This window comes from Tachysurus fulvidraco, chromosome 11 (assembly GCF_022655615.1).
Source record: "Tachysurus fulvidraco isolate hzauxx_2018 chromosome 11, HZAU_PFXX_2.0, whole genome shotgun sequence".
NCBI classification, from domain to species: Eukaryota; Metazoa; Chordata; class Actinopteri; order Siluriformes; family Bagridae; genus Tachysurus; species Tachysurus fulvidraco.
In genome coordinates, this window is record NC_062528.1 from 9478101 (window position 1) to 9503103 (window position 25003).

At 39.0% G+C, this 25003-nt stretch overlaps 2 protein-coding genes across 6 annotated transcripts in view; both read right to left on the minus strand.

Moving 5' to 3' along the window:
• Positions 1-17069, minus strand: part of sgsm2 (small G protein signaling modulator 2) — a 50713-nt gene extending 33644 nt beyond the window's left edge. For 2 of the 5 annotated variants that reach the window (XM_027175279.2, XM_027175278.2), the window contains exons 1-2: positions 16594-17069; positions 10956-11031 (exon numbers count right to left, since the gene is read on the minus strand). In XM_027175279.2, the coding sequence (XP_027031080.1) occupies positions 10956-11031; positions 16594-16653 (136 nt within the window). In that variant the 5' untranslated portion in view covers positions 16654-17069. The remainder of the gene's footprint in view (positions 1-10955; positions 11032-16593) is intronic. The other 3 variants (XM_027175281.2, XM_027175280.2, XM_027175282.2) reach the window with 2 other exon arrangements.
• A 1259-nt stretch (positions 17070-18328) lies between these two features.
• On the minus strand, positions 18329-24709 carry tnfaip1 (tumor necrosis factor, alpha-induced protein 1 (endothelial)). Its single transcript, XM_027175210.2, has 7 exons — positions 24492-24709; positions 22648-22999; positions 22387-22556; positions 20562-20645; positions 20403-20455; positions 20121-20316; positions 18329-19524 (listed from the first exon to the last, which is right to left on the minus strand). The coding sequence occupies exons 2-7, from the start codon at positions 22886-22888 to the stop codon at positions 19306-19308; spliced, it is 963 nt and encodes a 320-aa protein (XP_027031011.1). The 5' UTR covers positions 22889-22999; positions 24492-24709; the 3' UTR covers positions 18329-19305.
• Between the last annotated feature and the right edge of the window lie 294 nt (positions 24710-25003).

The window sequence follows — 25003 nt, forward strand, 5'->3', positions numbered from 1 at the left end:
GTCCAATCCTGAAACATTTCCACTTCGGTGTGGTCATTTGGACAGGTGAGGACACAGCAATCACATTTAGGTGTAGACCAAAACAATTGGTCCAGAAGCTACTGAGCAAGATCTCCGTAAGGTTCTGACTGAACACTAATACAGTTCAACTGCAATGAAAATGTAATTCAATTGAAATCAACCTAACTGCATAAAGTATCTCACTCAGATCTTGCGATTTCACTGGAAAGCTTGTTGATCTCCTCTTCAATCACCACACACACCTTTGGGGTAACCATAAACAATCAGCTGTCATTTTCTTTCACATCACTAACCTGATACGCTCATGATAGTATCATCTTTACAATATCAGTAGGTTTTGTTCAATTTGATTCCCAGACACCAATCAGGGCCTTATTTATTCCTTTTTCATTTCAAGATTGGTCTACTCTCAGGTCTTCCACCTCTGCAGCTGATCCAAAATGCATCCGCATGATTTGTTTTCAACCTTCCTACATTCTCCCAAACTACCCCATTGCTACACTTTCTCCACTGGCTTCCTGTGGCTGCCTTCACTAGATTGAACACTGATCCCTGCCTACAAAGCAGAACCAGACCAGAACCCACTCACCTTAAATCTCTTATCACATCCCGCCCTGCACCACTCTCTCTCTGATCCTCAAGTACTCCTTGACTGGTCTTACCATCTCTCAGTGTAGAAGGAAGTCTGTCTGCTTTACTTGTACTGTAGTATTTCCACCCAACAGAGTTTGCAGTCTAATGGTATACTTAGTCTGTGACCTAGTGAGCCAGTATCGATCTATTCATTGATAGATACGATACTTCAAAGTACTTCAGGAAGTTGCTCTGGATAAGAATTTCTGCCAAATAGCACAGATGTAAATGCAAGTACATCTAACATGGTGTGTATTTTGGTTTGCAGGCACAATTTCTTGTAGTTCTGCTAAACTGAACTGTGAAGCACAAACTCAGCCAAATAACAGAGCTGTAGTGCTACAGAAATGTTCTGGAATTTTTTTACGCATCTTTTTAATGCGCTTAATCAGAGCATCTAAAAGATTTATCTCAGTTATACAACTGAACGGTTGAGGGATAAGTGCTTTGCTCGCAGCCTCAAGAGTAGCAGCTTGGAGATTTGGGATTGGGATTTGAACTCACAGCCATGTTATCTTTGCACAAAATGTTGGTTATAATTACTTGGTTATAAGTTATATAGTTATATATAATAATCTGAGTTCAGGTGATTTTTTTTTTATTTCTGTGCCACTAGGCAAAGGTTTATTTACCTTTTTTCCTTTTTTCTTTTTTGATCTATAAATAGAATCATTTTAAGAGTGTTTTTATTTTTATTTTATTCCTCTAATTATGTAGAGTGTGATACTGATCGAAATTGCTATTCAGTTTCGCTCTGTTCTGACTCTAAAAACCTGACTAATAGGTGAGAAACCTATCCTTGTATAACATCAATACCCCGGTGGGTACCAAGCAGGCTCAAACTCATCATCGCAAATAGCTTTGGGTCTGAAAAACATTTGCAAGTGTCAACAGGACTACAATTATATACACAGTTTAATGAAACAAACACACCACAAGAATGAAAAAAAACAACAACACTGAAAACACCATCTATTCCATCTGACTAAAGGGTCACATAAACATGATTAATGGAGAGATGGTTCTTAAAAAACATCATAAGGGGGAAAGGGAATATTAAAATATTAAACAGATAAATCTCCTTTTCCTTTGTGCTCTTACACCGGCACAAGCTCCTATTTAACAGGTGCAGAGCAAAGGTACGATGCCTGTATGACCCATTCATCATTACAATAAAATATTATGAGCTCAATTCCATCCTGTGCTCAAGGCTTAACTCAGCCAGGGCATCTGCTCTAGTCTAAAACTCTGTGAGATTGCAGCAATGGGAAAAAGGGGATTACAGAGAATACTAAAATCTGATGGGCATCTCGAGTTGTTCTGATGCTGGAAGCATCTGAGTGAATTGCGTAACTGTGAGCGTGTGTACAAAAGAACAGTTACTAAACGTTATTAAAATGTGCTGATGTTTATGTTTTCAGCTGAGCGAGATAGGAGATAATGAGCTAATAAGGTGTTCACTTAGAATTCGGTTTCGGTTTGTCTGATTGATTGTGCAGACTCAGGTTTAATAGGAAAGTCAAGTAATTAATAAACAGCCTACCTGTCATATACCAGCCAACACAACACACACCACTCAGACAGGAGCAATTATCATGACTCGGGGCTTTAATGAACTTCCTCTGACTGTCTGAACAGCTGAGTCACTGGCTGTTTCCAACGTATATCTATATTTACCTAAATTAGTGCTTTCTTATCATTTGTTTTTAATCACCCCGTTTTGATCTTACCAATTTCCAATAGCTAACTCTCCAATTTCAGAATAGAGAGGGAAACACAATCAGAGGAAAACAATATCTGCTCTCTTCTGCATGCATAAGCTCAAAGGGACCTATGGTTGGTTGATTGTGAATGTTGATCTGATTGACAGGGAAGAAAAGAACAGAGAGTGGCTAGTTGTACTCTCTTGACCCCTGGCCACAAATAGCGTTAGTATTGTGGCTTTTCTGCTGTGCCACTTGGAAACTTTATTGTTATTCTTTGATAGATGATTACACAAAAGATGCAAACACAAGAATACACTGCCAGGACCTGGAGAGTGTCAGTGATCTGACTTATGGGAGTGTGATGATGAAATTACTAGTACTCTGTATAACTGTCAGAGTTTCAGAAAGCTTGTTGTAGTAAATCAAAGTGATGGGATATTTTAAAATGAATCTGTGAGCCTTCACCAGTTCTGATTAGTGGGAAAATTATAAATCAACTTGTAGACCCGAGACGTCACAACTCCAGGATGGCAGACTCCAGTGTGATCCTGAACTTGGCTTGTTCTCTGTGTGGAGTTTTGCATCTGTGGAGTTTTGCAACGTCTGGGTTTTCTCCAGGATCTACGATTTCCTCGTAGCTCCCCAAAAACATGCAGGTAAGTAAATCAGCCTTGCTAAATGGCTTCAAGCTGAAAATAAGTATGTGAGCCTTTGGGAGCCTTGGAATAGACTTGCATCATATTGAAGGTGTTCCCAAAATTGCCTCTGGATACATTGGGACCCTGACTATGATAAAGTCCTGTCACCTTTCTACAATTTAGCGGTCAAAAAGACCTGCGTAGCATTTTGTGTTTACACAAAAATAAATAAATAAATAAATAAATAAATAAATAAATAAATAAATAAATAAATAAATAAATAAGGGGGCACTTTGGCTTAGTGGTTAGCATGTTTGCCTCACACCTCCAGGGTTGGGGGTTCGATTCCCGCCTCCGCCTTGTGTGTGCGGAGTTTGCATGTTCTCCTCGTGCCTCAGGGGTTTCCTTTGGGTACTCTGGTTTCCTCCCTTGGTCCAAAGACATGCATGGTAGGTTGATTGGCATCTCTGGAAAATTCTGTGATTGAATAAGAGTGTGTGTGTGCCCTGCGATGGGTTGGCACTCAGTCCAGGGTGTATCCTGCCTTAATGCCCGATGACACCTGAGATAGGCTCCCCATGACCCGAGAAGTTCGGATAAATGGTAGAAAATGAATGAATGAATACGTTAATTAATTCATTAATTAAAATGCGACAATGTGATTTACATTTCTCAGTCTGCTTGTGAAATGCTTATAAATGCACCATTAACTTTAGTTAGAATATATCCTCATAAACAAATTGCAATCTCAATTGACAGTAGTGACTCTTTTGTTTCTGAATAACTCCAAATTCCAGACACTTCTTCACTGTTTCTTCTTCATTCACTCACCTATTGTCACATCACTGCAGCGGTGTTTCAAATCAGATGTCAAGCATTTAAAAGGTCAATCTAGCTGTGATTTCAGCTGTTTCACGCACACTTAACTATGTCCAATTAATCACTGTTAAATTCCTACATAAAAGTAAATGAGCAGTCATATCTATGGGCTCTTGGATAAAGAGAGAACATGTGAAAAATGATTTCATCTTGCTCTAGCTTTTAATGCTCTGGCTCTGTCATAGAGACCCCCAAAAGTGCAACCCCTGTAGCTAAAATCAGAGGGAACAGGGAGCCTGCGGGGGTTTCTCATGGTCCCCAGCACAGTATCCGACTCGGCTTATTGACTGTGCATGTTTGAGTCACGCTGCGGGAGAGCCGACATGCCACAGCGTGATGAGAGCTCCTCTTGAATCCATTCTGTCCAAATCTGGGACAGTTCAGAGGCATCATGTCAGACAAAGCGATCACAAAGTGATGCTCTAATACACCACCCACTGTGATAGACTGTACATCATAGAACTACATGCTGGTGAAAATCTAGAAATAAACCTAATCAAGACCACTAATAGAGAAAATAGCCTCTGTGTATGTGTGTGTGTGTGTGTGTGTGTGTGTGTGTGTGTGTGTGTGTGTGTGTGTGTGTGTGTGTGTGTGTGTGTGTGCATTAATGCATTAATGTGCTAATGTATTCAATGTTAGAGATTTAAGCAATGTATGTCGCTCTGGATAAGGGCGTCTGCCAAATGCTGTAAATGTAAATGTAAATGTGTGTGTGTGTGTGTGTGTGTGTGTGTGTGTGTGTGTGTGTGTGTGTGTGTGTGTGTGTGTGTGTGTGTGTGTGTGTGTGTGTGTGTTTGCACTTAATAGATTCTGACATAGCCAAATGTGTGTTTAAAGAGTGACAGATTGGAATACCGGAGACTTTTCCCGGTTCTCTGGTAACCTCCAGATCTTGTCATTCTAAATTAGCTGCACAACAAAATTTAATTTCAAATGTAATGACTCCTGCCAAAGTGGGGTTTAGTGCAAATAATTAGACATTTCATCAACCCACAGTTTGTCTCGGTGAGCTGCCGAGCTACATTTCAGCAGATGGGAGAGATGCTCAAATTAGGCTTGCTTTTCTTTGTTATCCAATTAATACATGGGATGAATTTGACTTGTTAATAAAAAGTAAGGGTTCTTCGTCAGCATGATTATGTAAAAAATAAGAATGGATCATATCCAGCAGCGTTCGGACAGAGATTCTTTTTTGGTCATTTGTTCATACAGCAGGAATTTGGCTCTGAAATGATGTACTGATGTTTGCAATATGGGAATGCTCTAGCTTGTGTTTTGGAATCTTCCCGGTGCAAATGAAGTGCTACTGTCAAGTCAAGTCAGGTCAAGAAGGTGTATTGTCATTGCAACCACATATAGCTGATGCAGAACATGAAATATAAACAACATTCCTCCTGGACCATGGGGCTGCATAAAACACTAAGCTACATTAAACAAAACAGAGCTAAGGATTAAGTAAAGTGTATAATGTTTCAAGCACATGTGTGCAAACCTGTACAAAAAGTGCAGACAGTAAAAGACAGGAGACAGTGCAAGACAGCAGACAGTAAAAGACAGGAGACAGTGCAAGACAGGAGAAAGTAAGAGACAGGAGACAGTGCAAGACAGGAGACGGTAAAAGACAGGAGACAGCAACAGACAGCGGAGACAGTGCAAGACATGAGACAGTGCAAAACAAGACAGTGAAAAACAAGAGACAGTGCAAGAGAGAAGACAGTAACAGACAGGAGACAGTAAAAGACAGGAGACAGTAGCATACAGGAGACTGTGCAAGACAAGAGACAGTGCAAGAGAGAAGACAGTAACAGACAGGAGACAGTAAAAGACAGGAGACAGTAGCATACAGGAGACTGTGCAAGACAAGAGACAGTGCAAGAGAGGAGACAGTAACAAACAGGAGACAATTAAATACAGGAGACAATTAAGACAGAAGACAGTAAAAGACAGTACAAAACATTACAGTAATGTACACAGTACAGCACTGACCAGTATATATTTCAGTAAAGTGCAAGTAAGATTGCCTTGGTTATAAATTTTGCTTCCACGATTCGACTCATTCACCAACACATAAAGCTTGGGCTTGTCTGGATTTGTGTCTGCAGAACACCCACTACCTCAACCAGATTTTTTTGCACAGCAAAAAATATACTGTACTAAAATTGAACACAACAGCACACATCATTCCTTCTGTATTTATATCATCATATCCATATTCGTATCAGCCATACTCTGTATTCATAGACTATCTTTCTATATTTTCTGGATATTTTCCCCTTTCCTACTGTACAGTTGTATTCTAGTCTGACTGAAATTCAGCTTCTATTTTTATGACATGGACTGCGGGGGAAAAAAGCATTTCACTGCATGTCGTATTGTGTATAACGGTGAATTTGACCAAGAAAATAAAAAGAATTAAACATTTTTAACATGTATTACTGGTAGTTATTCCACTTCATTACAAGGAACCATTTTAAAGGGAATGTGTCTTCAAAACAAATTTTTTTAGCTAAAATTTCCTGGTTTGTGGTGTCAGTGCTCAGCTTTAAATTTCTTTGTCGTGCAATGCAAACTCCACACTGATGTTTAATGGCTCATATGAAAGTAGACACTTAGGGAATTAGGAATTCATAGTCTTTTATACGTTGGGGCAATATATTGACCTATTATATATCAGACCTATTTTTGCTCTTTGAGATGCCCCAAGTGCTTGTTCATAAGCATCTAAAATTTGAAGTTTACTGTAAATCCTGTGTAAAGTTATCCCAGCCAACAGTGTCCTGATTTGTTTATATCAGACTTGTGGCCAGAAAATTATTGATTTGTTTATACGGATTGAAAATGCCTGTCAGTGTACAGGTAAAAAGAGCTAAACTATTTCAAAACTTATTCTAGACCTCAAGACTAAAGTGCATTAAGTGCATGTAATCATTTAGGAATCAAGGCATTCACCTTGATTCATCTTTAAAAAAAAACAAGCCTGTAAAATACTGAACATTCTACGGAGGTCCGTAACCATCACGGCATCGTCCACAAGCCGATTGAAGCAGTTTCGTCTACAAACCACGTCTGCGTGTGTGCAGTGAAATTTGGACTCAAGTAAGAACCAACTGCATGTTGCATGTCTTTGTCATGTTGTTAGAATCTGCAGAGATAAGTGACTAATATCTCTATGCATTGTCGTTATTACTTAATTACCACTGTGTTGCAGATGTTCGGTTTGCAATTTGGCATGCTCTTTTCAAACCATGAGTAATTCATTCTGCTAATGTAGTACCACACGACCATAAAAGCACCATTAGTTACTTGTCTATAGCGCTGTTTGAATTAGTCTAGCTAGTCTCTAGAGAGTCAGATATTTGATATGACCATAACGTCCTGCTTTTTCCTGATACAGCTGAAGGATGTTGAATAATAGTGTAAATATTTTAGACAAAAGAAAGCTGTATGGCTAAATATGTTATAATAAATATATCTTATAATAAGTATAAGATGGAAAATAATCCGATTTACTTCAGTACATATTAATTCACTGATGTTTTCCACAACAAACAAGAAAAGTCAACTGGGATTTAGCTAATTATATCCACATTACTCATTAATACTCTCCAAATTAAAGGGCACACGGCACTGCGGTCCCTGTGCAGCTCAGGCATGTTGTAAAGCTGTGTTAAATATTTCAATGTTCAATACACACCCACCCATTTGTCTTGACCTTTAAACTTGCACACACTTTGTAACTGGAAAGAGTTTGTAGTAGACTTCTGTGAGAAACTGCATACAATATCAGAATAATCTGCTTGTGAGCAATGAAGCGTATAAACAAAGCAAAAGATTTCATGAGGGAAAACTGTATAAGGAGACGCTTTTATAATACTTTTATAAAAGAGAACGTGCTGAAAATAAATTAAATAAACAGGCATGGTGAGGCTTCTTTGTTCCTAAAGTCCACAGGTTTGTACAATCGTTCAACTGTAATGCTGGAAGTTCCAGGCATTACATTTTCCCACTCACATAGACATACACGAGCCTGAGACCACATTAAACTTGTGGATTCCAATTAAAATAGGATGATTTTTTTTAATAAATATTTTATATAAAGAGAGGATATGTTCAATATCGTGAATACTGAACTACTGTGTATTTGCATTGAGTTTTATTTATTTCATTAAAACACGTGTTCTAACAAAACAATGATGGATTTGCCAGGTTTTTCCTAAACCTTTAGGGTCACATTAAAACAGAACGTAGATGTAACTTATAGAAAGAAATGATGAAATTCACATAAAAAATTTTATTCTATTTAAAAAAAAAATATTCTATTTTTCACTTCTGAAAGTTAATACTGATAAATGAATGAAAAATCTGCTAGAAAAGAAGGCGACACAGAAGTATTTTTTTAACGAGAGGTCTCGGTGTAAATGTGAGGTCCTGAAACTAACAGACTGTGTATGCTATCAGGAAAGCAGCTATTACCAGGTTCCTGTTAAGTAGTTAACGGATGAGTGTCATAGAGATAGCAGTACTGTTTGTACTCGTAAGAGACGATGTAAGTTCCAGTTACACTACGGCACGACATCACCTCTAACGGCACACATCCAACGCAAGGCCAACACTCTGCTGAAGGTTGGAAACAGGTGACATGCTATCTGCCTCATCACACAGAAGCCATCTGGACATCGTGTGAATCTGCGTCCTGAGCTGCCAAACTCACAGAAAAACAAAAATCTGAAAAGTTGCCACTTCCTTCTAATCCATCAGACGTACTTCTTCTCAAGGGAGTTTGGATTCAACTTTTTACACAAACTCCCTCTTATTTTTCCGTCCTGACTGGCAATATTATGTGGTTCAGGTTTGCCGTTTAACAGCTTTCCTCCAAAAGATCACAGCATTTCCAAATATACTCTGTTGGGGAAGTGTTGCTGTGTGGGTTGGGTCATCTGCGTGATTCCTACATGGAGGAGGCAGGCTGTGCGGGGGAATCCTTGTTGTGTGGCTCTGATGTATGCTAAAAGAGAGCTGCTGTCTTATTTAGCCATGCTGACTGTAGCTGGCAGCACTCCCAGAGTTCTCTCCCCCCCGCCACAGCCTGAGCGTGAGCTCCTCACCCAGCACACCCTCGTTGTCACGACTCTCATGCATCCAGAAAAACAAGGGACCTCAAGCACACACGGCTTTCCACTGCGTTTATGGCTCCATCTCCTGCCTCAGGTAGACATGGTGTACAATATTGTACATCTTGCAATTTTTTAAAACATAAATATTGTCTTACATGCCTAGTATTATTGCGGAGGATGATAGAAAATATATTTGTCAATTCTTAATCTAACTCGATGAATTTCAATTCATTTGCAATTTCTATTCAATTACAAATATGTTGCAATTGTTCTGTAAAATAATATTTATGCGCATAAATGCTGAATAAAATACATTCTGTACACTAAACTTTCATTTTAGAGACCGAAATCAATCAGTTTAAAAAAATGCAAGTACCAAAATGTAGGAATTGTGTAGGTGGTTAACAGAAGCGCAACAGTAACAATCCAGAGCTGCAGCATTAGCATGTCAACCTCTCAGTCTCTCTGTAATCCCGAGCTAATGAAGAGGGAGTCTAGCAGAAGTGAAAAAGTGCTGATACAAATCACAGACTTTTGAAAAAAAAAAACAATGAGGGCATTGAAGGCGTCGTAAAGCAGGTGGTGCGCAAGTGTCGAAACAAAACTGTGTTAGCAGTAGCACAAAGACAGAACAAACAGTACAATCGTAAAAAAAAAAAAAAAAAAAAGAAATGAAATGAAAGTTTGTTGATTTCTGCTGTACATGCCAGACCGAAGTGTAATTTTAGCCAACACTGGACAACTAGCACACGCTAACATGAAAGGATTTTGGACAGGATTTAGCATTTAAAGAGCAAACAGAGCATAAATGCACCAACAAGAAGAGTACAAAAAAAAACATGAAAAGTCACCAATCATCGATTTCAAGTCAGTACTAATGGTGATGTGCAACTCAGCTCTACATGCCTTTGCTTTATTTTACTTAAGTAGTTATCAGAGGGGCTAGCATATAATGTCAGACTGTAACTTTCATTAGCAGGCTGGCTTTAGATTATATGTTAGAGACTCGAAATTTTGGTTTTTGTTTTAAAAATTAGGGGACAGTTTGATGGTATTTTTGTAAAAAGATAAGGTACAGTATCTTTAAGTAAAACACAAACATGTTTAAGTTTAAAAAAAAGGACAGCAGAGAAGTTACCCATTACTATAGACCACAGATGAGATGATGATGACACAATTAAAAACAACTCCTATGACTATTCATACTACTACTACAACTACTACTACTAGTAGTTGGGATCAGTGGTGGCTCAAGCGGGTAAGACTCTGGGTTTTGGATCTGGGTTCAAGCCCCAGCACTGCAAAGCTGCCACTTTTGGGCCCTTGAGTGAGACTCTTAACCCTCTATGCTCCATGGTTGCTGTACCATGGCTGACTGACCCTAAACACTGATGCCAACCTCCAAAGTCGGGATATGCAAAGAAATAATTTCACTGTGCTGTAATGTATATGGGACAAAATAAAGGTATCTTCTTCTTGTAATAGTAGACAGTCAAAGATCTCTTCTTCTACTGCATAGAGAAGTATAGTTTATTCACACTGTGGCACTCACGCTACTTCTAAACTTGCATCTCGGCACACTTTGTTCAGACTCGCCTCAGATAGAGGATCAGTGCCACACATTGCTTGCATCCACCTGCCTCTACGTCACTGAAGGAGAGAGGTGAGTCATACATTTTTGTTCCCAGTCATCAGTAGCAGATGTTTCTGGCTTTTTTCCAAAGCTCCGGAACCACCATGTCACTTCCTACTCTCAGGAGATTGCATTCCCTAACGACACCTTTTCAAAGACGTGTTCATAAACCTGTGCACAGCTAATCCGAATGACATCAAAAGACATCTTTCATTCTGAGATATCAATATCATGTCAATATCAACTCTTGTGGATTTTTTTTAAACCATGCTAATAACTATTTGAGAAGTACCCGAAGGAGATCTTAAAGATCTCGCTTTGTACTCACTACACAGAGCGATGACATGGCTGCTGTCTTCATGGACGAATTTCTTGGTGACTGCCTCCTCCATAACCTGCTTCACCTGCAAATAACAGGAAAAGACACATCATCATTACACCAAATGTGGAAGGTGATGTCCAGCTCATTGTCCACCTCACATTTGTTCCAAAAGAGATTAACAGCTGCTAATTTGCACTGATAGAGTCACAGCATGTGATTATAATTAGACAGTATTTAATTGATAAGATCCCCTGGGAATGTAGAGAGCTGTGACAAACCCTAGATGGATGTTTCTGGTCTTTTTTCACTGTCAGTAGACTGCCAGGCATTCTAATTAATCACAGTGTCTTCCTGGAAGTTTAAATCTTTTAGAAGAGAACCAGAAGCAAGAGCAATTACAGCACTGTTATAGGTTGGGGTGTGGGTGTCTGCCTGGACTGTGCAAGTGAGCGTGACTGGAGTGGGAGCTGTGACTGGGGGCGACAAGCAAAAAGTCTTAGTCTTGAGTCTAGCTGTAACCAGTTCAGCAGTTACATCAGATTAAAAAAAAACAGCCTAATTTTGGAATATCTTTTTGTGGAACTGAGTCCAGGTAATGGTAGAAAACTGAAGAAATTGCATGATCGTTGTTGAAAGGAGGAGCCTTACGAGACACAATCACAAGGGGACACACCAGGCTCTTGGGGAATTGTAGTGACTTTAGGCACTTCAATCCTTTCAGAACTGTCGTGATAGGTTTATGAGCCCCCTGAGAGATTTTTATGTTGCTGTGATGTACATAGGGTTTTTTGTGAATCTTTTTGGGAATTGAACCAGATCTGCTTGACAAGATGTATATCATTCCCAGATCAGCTACCATCCTCAAGGGCTCTTGAACATGCAGAAGTGTTTCCTGGATCACTAGGTCATATTTTTCAGTACATACTGATGGTCCACACCAATAGGTATATGTAATCTGCCTGGAGATGCCAAATGTCTGCATTCTTTTAGTATAGCAAATCTGCTCAGAGAGAAAGCTGCCATGGTAGTCCAACAGTCAGTGAAAACTGTCTCAATGCTCAAAGGATAAACAACTAAAACTGTCCCAATGCTTAAAGGCTAAACAGCTAAAAAGGCTATCAAGGGAAGACCAACTCTAGGCAGGAGATATTATAGGGGTCTATTTCCAGCTCTGACTGTTGTAACAAGCTGTTAAGCATTATAGCTCCAAAAGGTACATGATATTAAATGGGAAGGCAAAAAGAAGAAAAAGAAATAGGGCTGGAAGACTGCGGTAGTTACTGCAAATACTGCATCATATGTCATTTAGGTTTATATACTGTATGTGTGCACATGGGCACATGACGGTATCCAGATACCAGCTTCTAACACTCCAGCTGGTTAACACAGATTAAATAGACCCACATATATTAAGAGTAATACCGGTCAATTCCATAGAGTCCTGTTACTCCACTGATTGTGGGGAGAATTTTATCACAGTAAGTTGTGCTGTGTGTTTCGCTGTATTGTGCAGTCATCATGTCAACACTACATGCTAGCAATTTATATATTCAAATATTTTATATGTATTAAGCACTCACACAACTGGCTAACACAAACAATTATCTTCTGCATTTCTGACTGCATGGTTCAGCAGGTTTGGATCAGGTCACAGAATGCAATAATATAAATTTAATGCAGGCTTAAAGATTGTCTTTTGAGAAGCCTCCTCTAGAACTGGGCTGAACAATATGGCATTAAATCACATTCTGCCAGCTTGCCTGATAGCAGGAACAATAGCTTTAATGAAGTCATTTTTCATGGATTATTTCAGCTGGAGGATAAAGGGGGTTGAAACTGTCAGTTGAGGCGTAGATGTTTTACAGACATATCGTAGCATCTTAGATGTTTCACAGTCTGCTGGGTGATTTAGCCACGTTACAGAGTAAAGCCTGGGTCCGTGACTGAGTTTAAAAGCTTATAATACGACTTACGACAAGCAGAAAATGTCTGTCAAAAAAAAAACCTGGGATTTGGGGGATTAAGAGTATAAAAGAGAAGCGCAGAAACAAAAATGAGGAGTACACAATATACAGAAAATGGCAGTTTAAATACTCTTCTGTTTCATATCTGGAAGTGATTTAGTCCCCATTTGTATGTATGTTTTTCAGGCTAAAAAAAAATACATGTTTTGTGTAGTAAATAGTAAAGCACTGAGCATTAACGTTAATAGTCTGAGTATTACCATTCAGTTTTACACAGAACATTATAGTATATTACTATAAATGAAATACATTATACACTATGCATAAAATCCAGATGTTGACTAATAGAAGAAATTCACCTTCGAGTAATATAGATGTTCGTTTAATTTATTTTTCAATAGCTGGAGTTTTTTTTTTTTTTTATAAACCTTCTGCTTTACAAAAGCCAGACAGTGAATACATTCTTAAATCATACCATTTCATACCATTTTCAAATTAGGAATGAGTGAGTACAAAATAGTGTGTCACAGTGGGTATATTTGCTAGCTCAGAGCTCCAGGGTCTCAGGTTCAGTCCTGAGCTTGGATGAGTGTGTGTGGAGTTTCACATTCATGATTTCATCCATTTCTGTATAACACTGAGGTCGATCGGTTACGCTAAAACGCCCCTTGTGTGTGTTTGTGTGTCTGAGTGAATAATACAAAATTATTCAGGATAAAAGATATTGACCAGCGAGATCCCTTTAGCATTTTAAGACAAAACAGCAAATTAGCATGTATGTAAACTGAAGTTTCATCATGCAGGGGAAAAAAAAAGGTTAAATAAAATGAGACGCAAGCGCAAAGGAAGCAAAACTGAACTGAAATTGAATGATGTTCATCACTAGAAAGCTGCATGCGAGGAAGTGTAATGAATACGGAGTAATGGCAACTGTTCTGATGTGGAGAAAGCCTCCTCGCACAATCCCTGCAAGCTGCAGCTGTATAAATGGTGAATTGATGCAGTTAAACTTCTGAGGTCGTTGCTGATGCTTTCAGTTCCTAGGCAACAAGGAGGCCGCTAAGAGCAGCTGATAGTGACAGAGGTCTGAGGTGTAACACAAAGACGGCTGCGAACAGAGGACTGACTCCACGCATTCAGAGATGCTCCTAACATTTCCAGATTGAAAGCATGCGTTCTTTGTTGATTATATCGGTCTTGCGGTTTACTCAGGGAACAGACACAAAGAGAGTCTAAATTATTAGATTACATTCGGGGATACTGACTCAATTTTGGCTTTGACAAAGAAATCAATATCCATTTGTGAAAGCGTAAAGACAAGCATAAAAAGGTGTCTGTACAAACAATGAGAATCATTTTAAAATGTTCAATTATCCTCATGAGTATTATAAAGACTAGTTCTCTGATACGACTACAGCTTGACTCGCTCTAAGACCTGAAAGATGTCCAAGACGGATGTACGAGATCTCTTTAAAACTTCATTAACAAGATGATGTAAAAAATTCATTTCCTTATTAACTTTAGCCACTGCATCACTCTCAGGGGTGCAGACTGAATAGAGAACATAAGTCTGTGTCTCCTCGAAAAAGAACAAGAGGTGTAGTCTCTTAAGTTCATCTGGAAGTTTCGTTAAAAAAAATGATTTCCAGTGTTCATATAGATTTATTATTAAGATTATGATTGTGGCTTATTAAGATGTTGAGTTTGAGTTTTGTTCTATTGGAACAGTGCAGTTTTATAGCCCAGTGGAGACAGATTTTATTTTAGGTACTGCCAGCCAGACACAGGCTCACTGTACCATAGATTCAATTACTCATTTATCTACCGACTGTTGCACAATATTAATCCATGTGAGCGAGATTATACAATATTCTTAGAAAAAAACACGATATGCTTGAAAAATAAAAAACATGCTGAGCTTTGAAGCTATTCTGCATTTTTTTCAGGCTCTGTTTTCTATTTCTGTAGATTTATCAATATCTTCTACACTATATGACCAGTTGGGTTGAGATCAAGACTCTGTGCAGAACTTCAACACCAACCTCGGCAAATCTTGTCTTTCTGGACCTTGCTGTGTGCACAGGAGCGTAGTCATATTGGATTAGGTTTGGGCCTCTCAGCTGCACTGAAGGGAAACTGTAGATGACCATAGATGGTTTTCTTAAAACGAGTGCAAAGGCTGGGAACACAGTTGGTCTCCACAAAAGTGGGGCAGGTCTCCACATACAGTGTCTAACAGTAGACCACATTACACATTTCTACAAAGTTATATTATGCTCATGGTCCCCATCGCACTTTCTTTTAGTTGTGGTGGCTCCTATCCCAGGAGCCCTGGATGGAATACACACTCACTGGGTTGCCAGTCCATTGCAGAGAACCATGCACTCACATCAACACACTCATCATTCACACAAATTTCTTTTCCAGTCCACTTACTGACTTGTTTTCAGAACGTAGGAGGAAACCAGAGAAGCCAAATGAAACCCACACGAATTTGGTAAGAACATTGCACAAAAGCTCCACGCAAACAGCAATTCCAGCTCAGGATCACACCAGGGATCCACCTGCCACCTCACATGCACCTGCTCCAATTAATCAGAGATCTTTCGCTATTTAAATGTAGTTTTTGAATGACATTGAGGAACTCTAGTAACTACTAATGAAAGGCCTTCAATCTACTAATTTATAAAGGAATGCCTATGATGATAAAAAACTGCCATTTCTAAATTTATAACACACCATGATCTGTTGAATGAGGTGAGATAATCAACCCCACAACTACAAAAGCATGGAAAGACAAACAGAAAGGGACGGAACAGGCAGCATTCAAAGTTACGGATCATTCGATCGTGATCGTGACAGGCAGCTGTAATGAATAATTTGCTGTAGGTGGTACGAATTAAATCCACAACTCAAGTGTGAAGTGCACCCGGACACTCCATTGCTGTTTCTGTACATGTATTTACAAATCCAGCAATGACTCACAAGATAGTGGAAATGAAGCTGCATGGCAGATGGTGCTACATTTAAGAAAATTATTCATTTCAAGCAAGGAACCACCATCGGTTTATTTAGTTAATTCTGCTGGGACCCACATTGTGCATTGTGAATATAGCGTGTATATCATCTTCAAACAAAATCAGGTTCTATATTACAGTGGTCCAGGATGCAGATCATAATCTGTGTAAAATATTCAACAGGTTCAGCATGCAGACTTCACCAGGATTAAACATTAACTGTAACAATAACAGTTCAATCCAACAAGACCACGATGCAATAAATGAAATCTTTATTCTTAGAGAAATAATAATAAAATAAAATAATCTCAAAAAAGTGCATAGGTTCTTAAGAAGTTCTGTTTTTTTTTTGTTTGTTTGTTTGTTTTTTGTTTGTTTTATTATTATATATATATATTTTTATTATTCTAAGGGCGACTGATGAATGATGCGCCTTTAAACTGCAGGGGTGTGAACTGATAACTGGAATAAACGACATCACTCAGCAGATTACAGTCAAATTACAGTCAGATTGATGCACTATCATCACATTAATCCCAAACTTCTATTCTCTCTGTCTGTTGTGCAGTAAATACTGTAAAGACTGAGGGCTGATAGTGAGCGCTGATGGATCTTCCATATTTCTCAGTATCGCAGCAGCTCATTCACAGAAATCACACTCACCTCTCGTTTCACGTTCCATAGCAATTTCTCTTTAAATTCTTCCTCCGTGGCTGAACCCATCGCCCCGCACTTCTTGCGCACAGCCGGCGCACCGCATAAACTGATTTTACACAGCGCAGATCACAGGCTTCGCCTTCCTTCCTTCTTTCCTTCCGCACCTCCTGTTTTTTTTCCCTTCTTTTTTATCCCTCCTTCCTTTTCACAAGAGCGTGTGTTGTGGCTGTTGAGCTCTGACGCATCCAGGAGTCGCGTTAACGCACCGCGGAGCCATCTTCCGTACCGACTCTGTGACGTCACCCGAGGAACACACACACACACACACACACACACACACACACACACACACACACACACACACACACACACACACACACACACACACACACACACACCTCGGTCATGGCTGACCAATAGCATTAATAAGATCACGGCCTCGGCTGCCCCGACGTTTATTTTTGGATCCTTGTCACAAAAGCAGCAGATTTTAAGGCGGGCCCATTTACATGTAGTGTTTATTGACGTTGTCTGATCACCGAATCCGCGCTGTGTGTTAATGTGTAAACGCTACACACCACTGCGGCTCAGTTAGTTTCCTCCTATTACGTCATACAGCTGAGATCTTAACTCTGGTACACTGTAAAATACTGTAACGTGTTTACTCAACAGTCTATCTATCTATCTATCTATCTATCTATCTATCTATCTATCTACAGTCTATTTACCTGTCTGTCTGTCTGTCTATCTATCTATGGATTTATTTTGAATTCATTTTACCACCGTTCCTTTAGTTTTTGTGTTATTTTCTTTTTTGTTGGTCTGATCTTCACCAAATTTGTGTTAGGGAGGTCAAAACTTACATTGTGGTTCAGTTAGTTTCTTTCGATCAAGCTTAGATCAGCTGAGATCTTACTTTATATATATGTGTGTGTGTGTATTAAATACTGTACTGTACACTATACCACTGTTCTCATATACCCCTGTTCACTATACCCCTGTATTTAACAGAATTTAATAAATAAGATCCTACTATATATACACAAGTCACTATTCTCTCAGTGCATGAAAACATGTGCAGAACTAAATGTTCTTTTTCACTTCAGTTGATTTTTGTGTCTGTGTATTTGTTATATAATCCATTACATATCATGCATACACTCTCAGCCATGTAACCCTGCTTATTCATGCAAAAACATTGCATTGTCTTTTTTCTGTTTTCAACCTTTGTCTCAACAGCACATTTTGAGAGTTTAAATTCAAGCACTATCTAATCTTTCCAGCAAGGAGCTTCATCTTCACCTGTCACATGTTATAAGTAGTACATTTACAACTCTTATACAGAGTGACTCACGTTTATCTCAGGTGAAGGTTAAGAGCCATGTTCAAGGGCCCAGTGGTAACAGCTTGGCAGTGATGAGATCTGAACACATGATCTTCCCAAACATGGACCAAGATCAAAACCACTGAGCTACCACAGGACATGAGACTATTTTGAAAGCCAAGATCAACTCACTAAACAGGTGGAAGCCTTTCAGTTACAATGTTATATATAACATATGTAAACACTATAGACCTTAAAAACTACCCTTGAGACTCTCTCTACATCTATATATATATTCTTATCTTATATAGCTGATTTTATTTGTGTGTATGTCCACACACGCACACACATTGCACAAATACACACAACTTTTTTTCCCAGCCTATGCTAACAAGTACAAAAACCACAAAAAATCTATTTAAATAAAATCTTTTATAAAGTGTATGAAAGGCTTATAAAATAAACCTACAGATTTAACAAAATACAACTTTTAGCAAGAATCACAAATATATAATTAGTGAACTTCAAAAGCACAAGTTCTCCATTACATGATTACATTTCGAATCAGAAAATTATTTTGGCCTTATGCTCATTTCCGATTATTTAATACAAAGGAAGGCATGAGTGGCATTAAGGAATCCTAAAATATCAATGAAGTCAAAAAGACTCGATGTGCAGCAAAGTTCTGTTCATCGTTGCGGTGTTCTCGATTAGTTTTGCCAGTATTACAATTCTGAGATTAATAAATAAAGATTTAAAAACACCAGCAAGCCTTGCCAGTTGTGTTCACATTATTGGATTAGGTTTTTAAAACCAATGGTGGTTACTAGAGAAGTGGTCTACCAGTCATTGCAATTCTAGTGTTTATACAGAGCTTTTTTTTTTAAAAAAAAAAAAAAAAAGAAAAAGAAAGAAAGAAAAAAACCCACAAGAAAGCCATCATTCTACAAAGGTGCTGGTCCTTTGTGAAAAAATTATGTAGACGACCAGAAGGAATCTAACAGTTATTTGATCAGATTGTCAGGATTCATCACTGTGGTATGGCTGAGTTAAAACAGTGGTTAAATATTATCAAGAAGAGAGTTGCCTGTAGTGTCATATTTCTCACAGAATTTCCAGTGGGCGAAAGCTCACACTTTCATGCTGTTCGGTACACTTAAGTATACGTCACTAGAAATCTGGCAAGTGTGCATTTCCCCCAAAATAATTACAAGTACCAGTCAATATGATCTGTTCGTCAGTATCTGCACTAACCTGCCACCCTGGTCTGATCGTTCATTGCTCACAGAGTAAATATAGTGTTATCATTCTTGTTCGCACTCAACAAAGTGTCCCCGACCGTGTGTACGTGAGATCTCAGTAGACCGTGTGAGCTTTTGACTCTCGGTTCTCAGCTAATGTCCCAGTGGTCTGTCGTCGTAGGTGCTGTATCTCTTAATGTGTATGCGCCGCACTCGCTCTCTCAGCTCCACGCTCTCGTCCTCCTCGCTGTGTGAGCAGCAGTGAGCTCGCCGGCGCGTGGCCTCCAGCAGAGAGTTGTCAGGAACCGGGAGTGTCTCATAAAGCAGAGCGTTTAGTGTCTCTTCGTAGATACGAGCCTCTGGAAACTCCACCTGAGACAAAGCAGGGGATCACAGGAGGATCACATCAGTGCTCTGGATTCATTTTCAGACGCATGCGCGCAGCAATCCGAGACATTTTGAATTCACAATTCCCTTAAACTTGAAAATGTCAGAAAAACAACTTTCAAGACAAACGGTGCACCAGGTACGAATCACTTTAGTGCATGGAGCAGTCCATATCCAATACTGTGCCTTCCACCATGTCGTGCGCTGTGTCCTATACCAAAAATTCTGACCTTACATTCAAATAGTTACTAATCTAGAAAATCCGTAAGGTTTGTATAAAGGGATGGGAACACTGACTGTAATAGGAAGGCTGGTTAACGTGGGTACATACGATCTCAAATAATACATAAAAATGCGAATTAACAGTTTCAGGTTTTTGGAGGTTGATGGACAGGGACAAGTTCACTCTTAATTTAAATGCTAATGTTGAAGGTCAGGATTTAAATATGGATTAACAAGTTGACGTGTCAACTACGCAATCTTCTCTTAAATTTATACGTCTTTAAATCTAGATGATGACAGATGACCATGTGACATGCAAAGTTCTCACATCATGCAGTGGTGCAGAATCGTCACGCTACCTTGGTCTGCTTTTTCTCAGTAGCATAGACAATGGACGTGCAGCAGATTTCTGCTAATTTGCGGCCTTGCCCGTAGAAGGACCAGCAACAGATCTCGTCCCCGATGACGTCCTTGATGAACAGCACGCGTCCGTTGTAGCTCAGCGACAACTTCTCAAACAGTTCGATGTTCTTGAGCAAGTTGTCGTCCGAGTTGCTTTCAGAAAACAGTGGGTCAGTAAACAGATAAAACAGCAATGTAGCGAATAAAGCAAGTGGACAAGAAACCCTAATGATGTTTACCTGGTGTAGGAATATTTGTTGTTGCCTCGATTGTAGAGTAGCTTGACTGCAGGCTAGAACAGACCGTGAACAGTAGCAGAATGTTTTCTGGGGTTCGAATCAAGAATTTATAGTGAAGATGTAATTATTCTGTCATTAGACATATGGGTAGAGCCTCACCCTCGTACAGCCCTGGATCAATCTCTCCTCTTCCTTCTGGGATGTGATGATGGGGATAACGCACACGGCTTTCTGCGTATTATCCTGTAAAGAAGAAAGTCCATTAAATGTTAGGCTAGATTGATTTATCATGTTCACCTGCTCCTCTAATGCCAACTTGTGTAATAGGTCATGTCTGATGGATGTCAGTATGTCTAACAAATTTTTTTTACACTTTATGGTCAATGTATAGTCGGTGATTTTTCAGACGCGAGCCAAATTTTGCTGTTGTGTAACTGAAGCTGAGAACAAATCCAATAAACCATCTTTTTTACACTGTGCACATAGGATGGGAGTCATTTACCTCATCTTTGGGCCTTTTTACACCTGGTCACTTCATGTGTTTTCTCTGATCCGATAGCTATCTGATATGTTAAAACTGTTCCATTTACATTAGGCCACATAAATGCATCTTGGCGAATCGGATATCAATCCGATCTTTCTACTCCCGCCCAATATGAAAATATATTTGACCTCATTTCCGGGGTAATTGAAATGGAACATGCTTTGGTGTATACGGTTTTCAGAATGCAATCAAAAAGAAGATGAAAAAACTTATGACGTTTATGCCACAAAAAACAAGCATTTACAGCATTAGCATGTTTGCTGCATTTTCGCTGGTGACAGCAGTGTATTTTAAGACCCAACGAGACACCTGGGAGAAAGATCACTTGCGAGTGAGGTACTTCCGTTTGGGAGGAGTTTAGTGCTGATGTATGTGGCTTGAACAACCACATTCATTTACACCTGTCCAGTTTCATCTGAAATGCGTCCCAGACCACCTCCTGAAGTGGTGTGAATGATCGGATTTATATCCGTCTCGAAAACGTTTCAGAGGGCATTTAGACCTGGTCTTTTTACCATCGGATAGCTATCGGATCACAGAAAACGCATGAAGTGACCAGGTGTAAAAAGCCCCTTTAACTATACATGATAAACAAATACATTGATTGAACCTTTGTCAGCTCTAGGAATTAAAAGCTATCATTCTTTACTTATATTTGTTTACATTGTACTTTAACAGCTTTAACCAGTACTTGCTTTCAGACTTTCAGACATGTTCAATCAGTATAAACTAATGAATTATTATATTATTGAAAAAAAAATGCTTTTTTTTTTTTTTTTTAATTTTATCTAAGGATATATTAAAGACTAAACGTGTCTACTTTCACAGATTCCATTAAACGCCACTGTGGCGTGTGGAACAAATACCATTTTTTGGCCTGATTTCTTTCTCGACACAGTGTATATGCTGAGTGTGTGTTGAGTGTGTGTTGAATGCACGTTTCACAAATGTCTAATACTACACTTCCCATCAACGTTGTTTGGTTAACTAGGGACATGTATGTGGGAGCACTGGGGTTAGGATGAAACCCAAACCAGAATGATCACTCAAGCATAATGGAGCAGTCTGAGGTGGTGCAATGGTAGAAGTTCAAAAATAAAACACTCATAAAAAATAGTAAAAGAAAAGAGATCTAAATGAAAGACATTTGAAGGCACTTGGTAAAGATTTGAAGGTGTTCTGGAAAGTTTAGAGTTAAGCTTGAGTGAAATGTAAATTGTATTTTAAAACTGTCCTTTATTAGATGCAGTAGTTTCTTCCTTATGCTTCTGTGAAATCTGAGACTTTTATCTCTATTCTGTACGTTCTAGTTTAGCATATGGGACACAGTGCAACCGCTGGCAGACAGATACATGAACATGAACATCTATGCAGTGAAATGTAACATTCGTAAATACATACAGCTCCGAGACTAATTTGGATCGAACACCTTTTCCTTACCTGTAGCGCACACTGACACAAGTCCACCAGTCCCTGGATCTGATAATACTTCGCCTCAGTGAGAAGCTCCATGACACCCTGTCTGCTCTTTGGCAAAGTTACACTTCCATCCCGCAAGTAGCTGAGAATCGACCCGAAGTGTTTCCCACATCGGTCTATCAAAATCCAACCTGAGAGAAACAGAACACTGACGCATCACTATACTGTATGAATTATAGCATAAAAACATAATAGAACAAGGAATTCTTCTACTACATTCACCTTCCTGGTCGGTGAAGACCTCCATCTTGCCGCTAAACATGGACTTGAGCAATGTGTCCTGTCGTGTAAGCACTTGCACGGTGGAATAGTAGAGCGTTCCTCCCACGTTGAGGCGGACATATTTGCTTCCCGCCGTGCCATGCTGACTGCAACTCTTAATCTTGGGACATCGGTTTGAAGAGATGGTGAGGACGGGATCGGCCTGAGGCTGTAGTGGGTGCAGGCAGCTCTCTCCTGACATGTCCCTCTGGAGGTAGATGACCACCCTGCACACGGTAGGTTTGATGTTTCCCGCCGTGGTGAACGGCGCTGAGGAAGCTTCCAGTTCGAGCCTCTGCGCTTCCTCACATACCTACAAACACAAAAGGTGACTTAGCACCGCTTATATACATTATCCACTACTCACAGTTCAGTGACAGTAAACTGAATCTAAATCTATAATACATCACAGTACTGTAGATGGGTGTTTTAGGGCCAAAGCTAACAAGCTAAGACAAACTAACTAAGTTTTTTTTTTCCCTTTCTTATTTTTATTTTCTGCTTTGCTGCAATATGTGAAATAATTGTAGAAATAAATGTAGAATCAATTGAATTTTGTTCAAAAAGGTGACACTGAACGTTGACGACTTTTTTCTGGACTGGCGTGTCCAGAAAAAAAACCTTTTTTAACTCCATGCAAATATAACATGACTAACAAATATTCTGGCTACGGTCGAGTACAAAAGTTTATACACCCTTGGGATATAGTTAATAAGACAAACAAATGTTATTTGCAGAGGGGAAAAAAAGATATTCATTGTTAGAACTGACAGATGGTTCTTTTTCAAATGAATGTACGGGAAGATATTAATTCTGAATAAAGATATCGATGTTAAACATTTGCCTTTATAAATGACACCAAGCTTGTTTGTATTTTGGGTCCAGTAATATTCAGCTCCTGATTTTCATTGCAGAATTTTGTTTCATTCATTCATTTATTATTTTAATCAAGCTTTTGTACTTCTTAGTGGATGAGTTTGTTTGTTTTTTCTCTTTCTCCCCCCATCCAGATATAATGGGGAGTGTAAACTTCTGCACAAAACTACAACACTGGACATTAACAATATGTGTAAACTGTTTAGTTCTACACACGCTAGGCTACTACAGGCTAACAACAACAAACTAGCTAGGTTATTAGCCACAAGTGATTTTAGCTGAATATACAGTAAATTTAACATAAAGGTTAACAACCATCTCTCTCTAACACACAGTTCTGCTATGTAGTTAGCATTTCAGCTAACTACATAGAAGACACACACACACACACACACACAGAGTAGAACTCTCTCTCTCTCTCTCTCTGTGTGTGTGTGTGTGTGTGTGTGTGTGTGTGTAGTTAGCTGAAATACTAACTACATAGCAGAACTGTGTGTTTGTTTAATTTTAACATAAAGGTCAACTATCTCTCTCTCTCTCACACACACACACACACACACACAAACACAGCAGAACTGCTATAAGTGTTTGTGTTTAAATTTAACATAAAGGTTAACAACTCTCACTCTAACACACACACACACACACACACACACACACACACACACACACACACACACAGAGAGAGAGAGAGAGAGAGAGTTCTGCTATGTAGTTAGCATTTCAGCTAACTTATGTAGTTTATGTAGTAAACTACACAAGCACATGTTTTCGACTTTTGTCAAAAGTGATAAAGTTCATTTAAAAAAAATCTTTTAGAAGCAAACCGTAATAAAACTTTTTAAAGCATCCACAGGTGTGTAAAAGAAGTCGATACTAAAACAACAAACTTTAGTGAAGTAATCATTAGCATAGACACGAACACTGACCTCAAATCATCAGCTCTGTTCTGTTCATAGGTCCATCAGAAGAAACAAGTATATGTACGTTATATAACTTAACAAACACAACGACTTCAATGTTAACAGACGACACGAATTTCCTTTTTACAACGACACTGTAGCCTTTAACCCAAACGCCTTCGCCGTGGTTTTTCCTCTTCTTCTATGTCATGTTTACACAATCCACAGAAAGTTGAATGCTTTCCTGCTGCCCCCTGTTGTTTAGTGCTGCGAATACAATGATGGTGCAAAAAAGGGGGGGTGGGGTAGTTTTAGGGCTGATCTATACCATCAATGTCAGAAAGTTGCATACTTTTTAAAAATACAAATAAAAAATCAATAAAACAAAAAAAGTTAGAACTTCATACTTAAAGTCCAAGGATAAACTTGTACACACTTAGGTCTACAGTTATTAAGTGCAAACTGAATTGAGTTGATCGAAACCAGGAAACAACAATCTATGTTTTACCGTGTCTCTACCCTGCAGAAAACTCCATATC